This window comes from Alosa alosa, chromosome 6 (assembly GCF_017589495.1).
Source record: "Alosa alosa isolate M-15738 ecotype Scorff River chromosome 6, AALO_Geno_1.1, whole genome shotgun sequence".
NCBI classification, from domain to species: domain Eukaryota; kingdom Metazoa; phylum Chordata; class Actinopteri; order Clupeiformes; family Clupeidae; genus Alosa; species Alosa alosa.
In genome coordinates this window covers 12653014-12663664 of record NC_063194.1, presented here as the reverse complement: position 1 = coordinate 12663664, position 10651 = coordinate 12653014, and the positions used below count along the sequence as shown (strand labels likewise).

The 10651-nt window shown below is 40.9% G+C and overlaps 1 protein-coding gene across 3 annotated transcripts; it reads left to right on the top strand.

The window, feature by feature from the left end:
* Nucleotides 1-227: 227 nt before the first annotated feature.
* LOC125296495 (E3 ubiquitin-protein ligase RNF14-like) lies at nt 228-4097 on the top strand. 3 transcript variants are annotated; one of them, XM_048246446.1, is made up of 6 exons: nt 228-617; nt 773-906; nt 1184-1639; nt 2170-2476; nt 2691-2863; nt 3170-3315. In XM_048246446.1, exons 1-6 carry the CDS (start codon nt 476-478, stop codon nt 3182-3184), a joined length of 1227 nt encoding a protein of 408 aa, XP_048102403.1. In that variant the 5' UTR covers nt 228-475; the 3' UTR covers nt 3185-3315. The 3 variants fall into 3 exon arrangements, with proteins under 3 accessions (XP_048102403.1, XP_048102402.1, XP_048102401.1); XM_048246445.1 differs by having other exon boundaries at nt 229-617; nt 776-906; nt 3163-4097; XM_048246444.1 differs by having other exon boundaries at nt 231-617; nt 3163-4097.
* The last annotated feature ends 6554 nt before the right edge of the window (nt 4098-10651 follow it).

Here is a 10651-nt window from a genome sequence, read left to right as displayed (position 1 = left end):
TAGTAAACGGGCCCACAATTTTGTAAAATGTTGCATGATTTAGTAAAACAATACATCATTTTTTGATATAGCCTACGTCTTGCAATACACACACACACCACACACACACACATACACACACACACATAGCTTATATCAATAAATATATCATATAAAAAAGTTGGCAACCCTAGCAAGACAACACTGTAGCCTAACTGTAACTGCCTAATACTATGCATTCTTCATGTATTTAGCTGAGACCTACTGACAGATCACGTGATATGTCGGACCCGATGACAGTCATTGCACGTTGTTTACATCATTTTTTCAGTCCACTCCTCAGCCACCCTCGACTCTTTCAACCAATCACATGTCGGCTTTATACGGGAACTTTCGGTGCTAAATTAAAGGGCCGTCTTGCCTGTCGTTAGTTGGAGTTTGTTCGTGGGGACATCCCAACCACTTATTTAAACCCACACAGCATCATAATAACATAATGGACACCGCACGGGAAGACGAGTTGCTTGCGATGGAGAATATATTTGGACCGGATGAATTTCACCGAAGCGAAACTTCCTCGGGTGGAGTGATGAAAGTGTGTCCGCAGCTTCCACATGATTTCAAACTAATTGAAAAAGGTATGATAGACTAGCCAACAGTAGGCTAAGCTGTTTTACATGAAGTTTGTAGTAGGGTAGTCTGTTTTGTTTTTTCTTTAGGAACGTAACGTAAATTATCGTCTACACATAGCCTAGTGTATATTTGTAAATTGAAAGGCCCTGTATTAATTCAGCAGGTGAAATAAACCAAGAATATGATGTAAAATTCCTGCCGCCTCTGGTAGTGGACTTTGAGCTTCCTGCAACATACCCAGATCATTCCTCGCCTGCTTTTACACTGAGTTGCCAGTGGCTCCGCCATAATCAGGTAGGCTATGTGACGTGTTCTGTATTGAAAAGTTCTGTAGTCAAAACAAAGGTTGTTAAGGCAGAGGCGTAACAATATTTGGTCAAAGGTCACATTTAGCGAAGATGTTGGCTTTGGTTTGATTCATGTTTGGCCTGCTGGTAGGCTAAAGCCTATAGGCCTATGTAACTTTCCCCCCAGCTCAGATCCCATATAGTTGTGATACCTTAACATACATTAAGCGTTAAGATTCATATGGTCACCAAATGTCTCATATTAATCACTGGATATGCCACAGCTTTCAAAGATATGCAGGCATCTAGAGGACATCTGGCAGACTTCTGGAGGAGAGGCTGTGCTCTTCTCCTGGTTCCAGTTCCTAAGAGAGGACCTCCTGGGCTTCCTGTCCATCCACTCTCCCTGGGAGATTCCCTGCATGGAGGAGCCTCAGGATACAGACGGCAGAGATCCACGGGTCACTACTACTACCAGTATCCCTGACACAGATCTTCTGCAGTGGCTCCTAGACCACAATCAAAAGATGCAGCAGAGGGAGTTTGAAGGACAAAGTTTTGAGTGTGGGATTTGCTTCTTCGCAAAGTATGGTTTAGAGTGCCACAGATTCACCGGCTGTGAGCACATCTTCTGTAAGGACTGCATCTCTAACATTTTCAGGATTGCCATTGAAGAGGGAAGGGTGCTCCAGTTCAACTGTCCTGATACTGACTGTGACTCTGTGGCCACTTCCTCAGAGGTAAGCTCCATGGGGTTTGTTGCATTTTTAACAAACTGTAACATCTTAGTTTATTCTCTAAACCCAATATTAAAGGTACAGTTAAAATTAGCACCGCTTGTAAATGCTGTATTGTAAAGACTCAATAATCACTAAACTTGATGACGGCCTTTTCATAAAATGCAGCCGTAATAGACTAGGTAAATATAATAACTAGATGTCAGTTCAAATACAGTAGGCCTACATACACTCGATTGAAAATACTTCTCTTGATACATAACATTTTCCACAATTTAGAGAATGTCACTTTACGTCATCTTCTGTCATTCAACCCACAACCTTGATTTACAGAATTGTGACTGTTTAATTAAATATCAGAAGTGCAGTGTAATTAGAAGTTGTACATGCAATTGCTTCTATAGACACAATATATAGTATATATAGAATACATCAGAGTCAAGTGATAGAATATCAGAGTCAGTGATAGAATATGTTGTGTCCATGCACCGAGGCACTGTTATCCATAACTAACAACTTTCCCCTCTCTTCAGGTTAAGGCACTGGTGGGTGAGGAGCTATTCGGTCGGTATGACCAGCTGCTGCTGCAGAAGACGCTGGACTGCATGGCAGACGTGGTGTATTGTCCTCGTGCCAACTGCAGCTCCCCGGTGGTCCTGGAGCCGGGGGAGTCCTGGGCTTTCTGTGCATCCTGTGCGTTTGCCTTCTGTAATAGATGCCGTCAGGGGTACCATGGGGTGAATGTGTGTCCCAAGAACACCTCTTTAGGTGCCAAAGCACAGGATATAGGTACCCTGTCAGCCTCAAGCTCTGAATACGCATCACTGCCAAAGACTGTAGGTAAACACCAGAAAAATATGTGTTTCCACTATCGGGCAAGCCAGTGCATGCCAAAGAGAGCATTTTATATATGTATGTATGTAAAGACTTCTCAATTAGATTTGATGTTTGATTACATGTCACACACACCACATTACTAGTCAGTGTTTTTACAGCACGGCTCATCGCTGTTCTTTTTTACACTATTTCAATGACAGTCTTTTCTCATTTGCAGCGAGGATGCGACATCTGTGGGAAGACTATGAAAACGGCACTAAACAGAGAAAGAAACTTCTGCTGGAGCGATACGGGAGGAGTGTGTTCCTTGCCGGTATAGGTGATGCCCTGAGTGGTGACTGGATAGAGACCAACACCCAAGAGTGTCCTAGATGTAGCGTCAAAATACACGTAAGTAGAGTAGATGTAGCGTTAAAATACACGTAAGTAGAGTCCTAGATGTAGCGTCAAAATACACCTAAGTAGAGTTACGCTTGCATGAGAACGGGAAATACTGATTGATTGGGTGTAAAGTAAAAGTAAAATGACTGGTATTTAGCAGATGCTTTTAACCAAAGTGGACAAAAGTGTCTACCAAATAGAGTTTCTGAGTCATCTGTACTACAAGTAACATGGTAAAGCTGTACTTTGATCATTGACCATATTCTGTTTTTTTATCTGTCTCTGTCTTTATCTGTCTTTATTTGTAGAAAACAGGGGGCTGCAACATAATGCGGTGTGCACACTGTTCTGCTACCTTCTGCTGGGTTTGCCATGCGATAATAAAGCCCTTAGGTGACTATTACAGGCACAGAATTGGAACCTGTACTGAAGAGACCAAATAGGGGAGGGTTATGTCAGGGACAGGAAATGGAGACATGGACTTCCACATGAAGGCTGAAATATCATCTCACTGACCAAGCATTCATTATGCCATGTTTTTATTTTACTGGACCATACATCAACAAGGCAGCTTGTACATTTCATTTCACACTCTACAACATATGGAAAATCAGGACTTACCTGACTCAATATGCTACCCAACTCCTGTTACAGACCATAGTCATCTTACACCTTGACTACTGTAACGACCTCCTGACAGGTCTCCCAGCAGTGAACGACCTCCTGACAGGTCTCCCAACGGTGAAACCCCTTCAGATGATCCAGAACGCGGCGGCGAACCTGGTCTTCAACCAACCCAAAAGGGCACGTTACCCCGCTGCTCACCCAGCTACTGGCTACCTATGGCCGCCCGCATTAAATTCAAGTCACTAACGCTTGCCTACAAAGTAGTCTCCGGTTCTGCTCCCACTTACTTGAATGCCCTCATACAGGCATATGCCACCTCCTGACCGTTGCACTTTTGAGACAATTAGGACGTCTGGTTCTGTCACCCGTATGCTCAAGGCAATCCAAACTTTTCTCATCTTTTGTCCCTATTGGTGGAATGCACTACCAGTTTCTACCAGAGCAGGGGCACCCTCTTTATCTTCAAAAAACTCCTGAAGACCCAGCTCTTCAGAGAGAAACTCCTCTCGTAGCACTACCTACAACTAGCCTGGACCTTGCTAATTCTAGCACTTATTATCTGATTAGAACTGACACTTGACTGTATGGAAATAAATAGCACTCACTGATGCACTAACCTGTCCTTGATGTCTTTGTACTCTACCTGGATTGTTTCCCTGTTGGGAGTCGCTTTGGTTAAAAGGTGTCAGCCAAATGTAATGTAATGTACATTGAAGTGTGCAGATCATGTGGATTACATGAAGGCCAGCATATCTACAGAAGTATATCAGTATTTACATATATATTTATATATCAACTTTTGGATTGTACATTGGGTTTTAAACCTCTGCCTAAGGTGACAGGTGCCTTTTAGTTGACCTGTTAATGATTAGAAGAAGCGCTCTTGACTTATCTTACCTCTTTTTCCATCGGTCGCTTCACGGAAAGCCCAGAAGAGTCTACCGAGCTCATGCCTTGGATCGAGGCATGAAAAAAGAGGTAGGCTACGTGACCGTACAAACTTTGAATTTAAATGGTTTCTTCACAATGTCACATTGAGTTGAAATGAGTGGAAAACGCATTGTGTTGTCATTTAAGGGCCCTGTTCATGTTACACAAAACTTTTGAGGCTGTTAAGAGGCACAACGGCACCTTTTAGGACATTGTAGCATTGTAGCTCACTGGGAGCACTGGCGATTAGCTGCAGCAACTCCAGTTTGGTAGCACCGATTTTGGTCTGGTTTTTGTCCCCCGTATCGACAGTAGGTACAGTAGGCGATCAAGATCCATGTAAAAAGCTGGATTTTCCCTTTAAGTGCCTTGCTCAAGGGCACATTGGTGGAAACCGAGAATTGAACCCACAACTTTTCAGACTGCATTCTAACCTAGATTCTTAACCACTAGTCCACCAGCCCCAGAGAGCTCAGCTGTTGAAGCATGCAGAGAAAAAAGGAAAGAGGGGCAAGAAATGCTGGTCTGAAAGCAGGACAGAGGAGGAGACGACAGTGTCATGGTTCAGGTATGAGGAGGAAAATAAACAGAAACATGCACTTGGGCAGGGCGAGGCAAGATGACATGGCAGGGAAAGATTAACTCCGATGAGTTGGAAAGAGAAAGGTTGAGGGATCCATGCTGAAACAAATCAGTTGACATCAGTGATCATATCACTGACACACACACACATACTGAATTATCATTTCAGTGTTGAAATCAACACAGAGTGAAGTATATTTCACTAATGTAAATCAGAACTAACTATTTTAGGAGTTAAAACAGGGTTATACACTGGAGAACCTCCAAGCCTTAATTGCCTTCATTCATCACAAAAGTATTAAAAGGTGTTTGCATGTGTAAGCACACACTTGTAACATGAGAAAATATGTTTACAGCCAAAAGTCTATCACTCACTAGCCACTTAATGATATGTGTACTTCCTGATTCCCAAATTCTCATACTGTTTCCTCCACTTTGGATGAAGACAACAAGATGAGTATGGCTGCAGTCTGTAGGCCTATACTACTCAATTAAATGCAATTAAAATGAATGGTTGTTGCTGTGGTTGCTATGATGGCATCTGTTACCTTCTTTAGATCCACTGGGGTTTTGGAAAGTACGCAATCAGTATCTCCCTGTAGGGCTATGGCATTGTGTGGGTAGGCCTACAGAATTAATTAAAAATGGCAACCATTCAATATCATAACATATGATTTAGTCTTGTCAGTTTATAAAGCGCTCTTGACTTTATATTCAAATGTATGAGTTTCAGGTAACATACTTCAAAATACATTTGGCCAAATGTATTACATTTCAAAAATGACCTCCTAACCAATATCTTAAACTTCAAGTAGTGTATTGCCATGTCCTCATAAAATGAATATAAGTAATTAAATTCTTGTGCTCAAGATCTAGCTCAACTTTAAAGAATAAATAAAAAGTATAATTAAAAAGGTATATTGTGTGTGTGTGTATGGGGGGTGGGGTGTGTGGAAGATGGATGATGACATGTGTGTTTGGGGGTGTTGGTGTGTATGTGTGTGTGTGGGGGGGGTAATGGGGTGTGTGAGGGTAGGGGGTGTTGGTGTGTGTGTGTGTGTGTGTGTGTGTGTGGGGGTGTGTAACTGTGTGTCTGGATCATAGGTCTGGATCCAGATCTGGATCTGTCTTTCAAAATGTGCCTGTGTCGGTTGCCCTCTGGTGGCCAAAAACATCAATACATTTTTACAATAATTCTAGTGCAGTGATTCTCAATCTTTTTCTGTCATTCCCCACTTTGGAGGTGGGTAATTTTCAAGCCCCACTTAACTCCATCAACCAGGCAAAATTATAACGTTCAATTTAGTTTTCTTTTTTGCATTTTGGTTTTTACATTTTACTGTCTACTGCTGGATTGGATGTTATTTTAATTCATATGATGGTCTGTTTAAGACTCTTATATTTGCATGTGGCTGTTTTGTTTTGAATCTATGATCTTCCTTGTCAAAAAAGAAAGGCATTATTAAAGATAGGCACAATTCTTTTTATTATTATTCCTCCTGTTCCTCGCGCCCCACCTGTCATGTCTCTATTCCCCACTAGTGGGGCCCGCCCCACACTTTGAGAACCACTGGTTCTAGTGATCCATTATCAACTTGGTTATTCAATAGGGCAGTGGTGCTGTGAGCAAAATGAAATGTACTGTGGAATTTTGAGGAGTCCAATATGTTTTTATACAGGCTCATGAAATAGGCTAGAGAGCTATTTTTTTGTGATGAACTTTTTATTGAAAGTTTCAGAAGACAAACTCATTGAGCTCAATGCAAATCAAACCAGCTAATAGGCTAAGTGAAATACACACCATGCCAATCTCTAGGTATGGCGAAGGGTATGTGATGATGTGGGGCTATTTTAATTCCAAAGGCCAAGGGAACTTTATCAGGATGCATAGTATCCTGGATCCATGAAATAACTGGCCTTTAAAAATAAAAATCTGCCTACCTATGGGAATTTAACATAGGGGATGTATACTTATCCACCCTGTATTTTAATGAAGAATATTTATTTATTTACATTATTTTTTCACAAAGAAAATTGGTGTCCTTAAAGGTTGGATTTTCCTCATTTATTTTAATTAAGGCATTAAGATCAATTTCCAAAAGATGATTTTTTAACTTCATATGGAATGGGCATATTTAGGCTTTTCCCCCTTTAAAATTGCACTGTGCCTACTTCAGAGGTCACTGTTCCCACCTAGCTTGGCCTACCATCAAATGCTTGGTCTCTTCAGAAAGCTCAGACCTTGTAGTTTCTTAATCAGAATAGCTGTGGGAAGTACTGGTACAGAAGTACAGAGGCTAGAATACTGTTTTATATTTCTGCCGGATAACAAGTATCTCTGAACTGACCACATTTCAGCCCTCTAGGTCACTTGAGATGACTTAGAAACACAACTGAGCCCTAGCACCAGGCCTTGTGAAGCTGTGTGCAAAAGTAGATCAATATATAGAATAAAAAATGAGTGCTTTGGACCATTATTTGCCAAGGTTTGTAAAATGCCCTATGGAAACTCCCCATAGGACTTTTGGGTTCCCAAAATGCATACTGAGAATAAAAGGCTTACTGTGTGGAAACCTCTTGGTGTAGAAGCATAATCCTGGTCTCAAATGAAAGGTAACACTCTGAGGTTTCTTGTAGACTGGATTGGATTGTATGTCAGGGGTTCTGATATAGAATGACTACACAAAATATGGAATAATTACACAAAAGTCTCTTTTTTTTGCATTTTCTTTGTTGCTTCAATGGGAGTGTATAAGATGGACAATACATCTGCACAACTAATATTGGATAAAACAACATGAATATTCAATTTCTAGGAATTCCTGTGAATATGTCAAGACCTTTTCTAGGAATTCCTGTGAATATGTCAAGACCTTTTCTAGGAATTCCTGTGAATATGTCAAGAATATGTGGCATCTACTTATTGCACTGCAGCTAGAAAGTGGAGAAGCACCAAAAGCGGAGGAGGGGGAGGGGGGCATTTTTTATCAAATTTAATTGAGATATAGTGAGATTAATCTGACAATGTAAAGCACCACACAAATTGTACATGAAAAATGTTGTCATATATGTATTCCCAAAAGTCCAAGCTTTCAAATGGTGTATAATAGTACTATGCTACATAACAATATGGTGCATAAAATTTATTTAGAATGTTGGGGGGAGGGGTAGGTGTGCCGTGGAACGCACACTATTCCATAACTGGTTCCTCTTCTTAGTCAACTTTAGGTGAATACTTATGCAACCCACTGTACTCCACCATGGGACAGTCCCTCCCTGTGCACTGTCCCTGTTGAAATAAATAAAGGGGTGGGTGTGGGAGGGATTATGGATCCTGCCTTCTGTTTAGATCTGACCACACAAGTCCTCACAGGCAATGTCCTCTCGGGCTAGCTAGGCAAAGAGGAAAATATCACCTTGTGTGCCATATATCCACCCTTGAACTGACCAGACCTCAATGTCTCTGCATGCCCCTTCCATTGCTTACAAAATGTTGGCGGTCATATACTTTTCATTGGCACACTGAAAATAATTCTGTAATAGGTTTTTAGAAATGGGGAGTAAAGGGACAAATACAGAACTGTACACGGGTACTCAATGTAAAAGTACACACTTGAACAGGTACACAATAACTTACCTGAAGTCTATTTGTAGTGCTAAGCCTCAAACTGATTGGTGTTCAGTTTTCTCTGTTTCAGGTATGTCTTTGGATATTACCAACACCAGTGCAGGTATGGTCAGTGACCACCGTCGCACGCATGACCTGGGTGCCGTGCCAGTCACACAAATCCTTTCCAAAAAAACCTGAGGTGGTTGAAGTTCCACACTGCAACATATAACTCTGGGAGGCACTAAAGAGGTGTGTTTTAAGTCTAGACTTAAAAATAGGGAGGGGGTCTGTTAATCGAATAGAGTATAAGTGTAAGTATATATACTCTTTCGATCCCTTGAGGGAAATTTGGTCTCTGCATTTATCCCAATCCGTGAATTAGTGAAACACACTCAGCACACAGTGAACACACAGTGAGGTGAAGCACACACTAATCCCGGCGCAGTGAGCTGCCTGCAACAACAGCGGCGCTCAGGGAGCAGTGAGGGGTTAGGTGCCTTGCTCAAGGGCACTTCAGCCGTTCCTACTGATCGGGATTCGAACCGACAACCCTCCGGTTACAAGTCCGAAGCGAGGAGGGAGGAGAGGTGCGAGGTAGCAGAAAGCTCTGCCTCCTACTGGAATTTTTTAGACTCTTGGGATTAGAAGAAGTCCAGTATTCTGTGATCGTAGCGGTCTCGGTGGGTTGTATGGGACTGGAGATCTTTAATATATTCAAGTGCCCGGCCATTTATGGCTTTGTATGTTAGAAGTAATATTTTGAAGTCAATGCGACTTTTAACAGGTACCAGTGTAAAGATGCTAGGATGGGGGAAATATGTTCATATGTTTTGGTCCTAGTGAGTGTGCGAGCAGCTGCATTTTGTATAAGGTATTATTGCAGCCAGCATATAGAGCAATATTGCAATAGTCTATCCTTGAGGTGACAAAAGCATGGATTAATTTCTCGGCATCTGGTAAGGATAAGGACTTCCTTATCTTTGAAATGTTCCTTAAATGGTAAAATTAAGTTTTGGTGATCTGTTTTATGTGATTATATTTAGTGATAGGTCCTATAAGTGCAATAAGTGTGTTGCAGAATTGCAAACAATGTGCAAATCAGAAAATGTGTTGAAGCTATGGTTACATAGTGTTTAAGGTAGGCCTATGCTATACAAGACATTTAGGTATTGGGCTAAGCATTCTTTTTTAATGTGTAGGCAATGGGCAAAACATGCTATTCGAGTTCCTGGAGACAATAAAACCTGTTTTACCAGTTTTATAGTAGCCTTATCAGTATTGGTATGGTCCTACATCAATAAATATCAAGTTTTGGATTTCAAGCCAACCTTTTTTTTTTTTCACATTCCCAGAAAGCATGTAAAAGAGTATCATTGTGAGAGCCACATTTTACACACAAAGTAGAAGAATAGGAATCAAGTGTATGTATGTTAGATTTGGTATAATATATTCTTGTCTTAACCTGTGGTTAAGCTTTTCATTGGTGGTAATATCATTGGTTAGATTTAGACAGTCTTTCCATTTTATTTGTATCTTTGATATGAGGATCCTTATTCCAGCCTTCATATATATTTTTAATGAGTAATTATTCACCTGTGCCTCAACCAAATACTTATAAACGTTATCTATTAGTTTCTTTTTCTCTCCAGTAGGCTATTGTTGTTGATTCAGTATTATATTTTACCACAAAATTCTATTATATCAAACTTTTTAATAATAACATTTTGTAAATATCTAAATATTTCATTGGGCCTATGTGTTTTTACATTTATTTCTGACATTTCTGTCCTAACAGGATGCGATGCGAGCAAACATTAGCGATAAAAATCCGTTTAATTACATCACACTGTTTTCAATGGGAATGTCCTGACTGCATCAATGCGAGCAGCATCGCGACTTTTTCAGAGAGTTTGTCGGACGCCCCGTTTCTATTTTCTTTCTGTCACTCACGTTGCTCTGCTATTTTGAATGAGAAATATGCTGCTATAGAAGGGCATATTTAGGATTCAGTGTAGACAGTTCCTCGCCCGATTGACATACTGACATAG

Coding starts and splice junctions, on each gene's coding strand:
- LOC125296495 (XM_048246444.1), top strand. CDS start 476: ATGGACACCGCACGGGAAGACGAGTTGCTTGCGATGGAGAATATATTT. Junction 907..1,183: donor AGTGGCTCCGCCATAATCAG/GTAGGCTATGTG, acceptor GATATGCCACAG/CTTTCAAAGATATGCAGGCA. Junction 1,640..2,169: donor CTGTGGCCACTTCCTCAGAG/GTAAGCTCCATG, acceptor CCCTCTCTTCAG/GTTAAGGCACTGGTGGGTGA.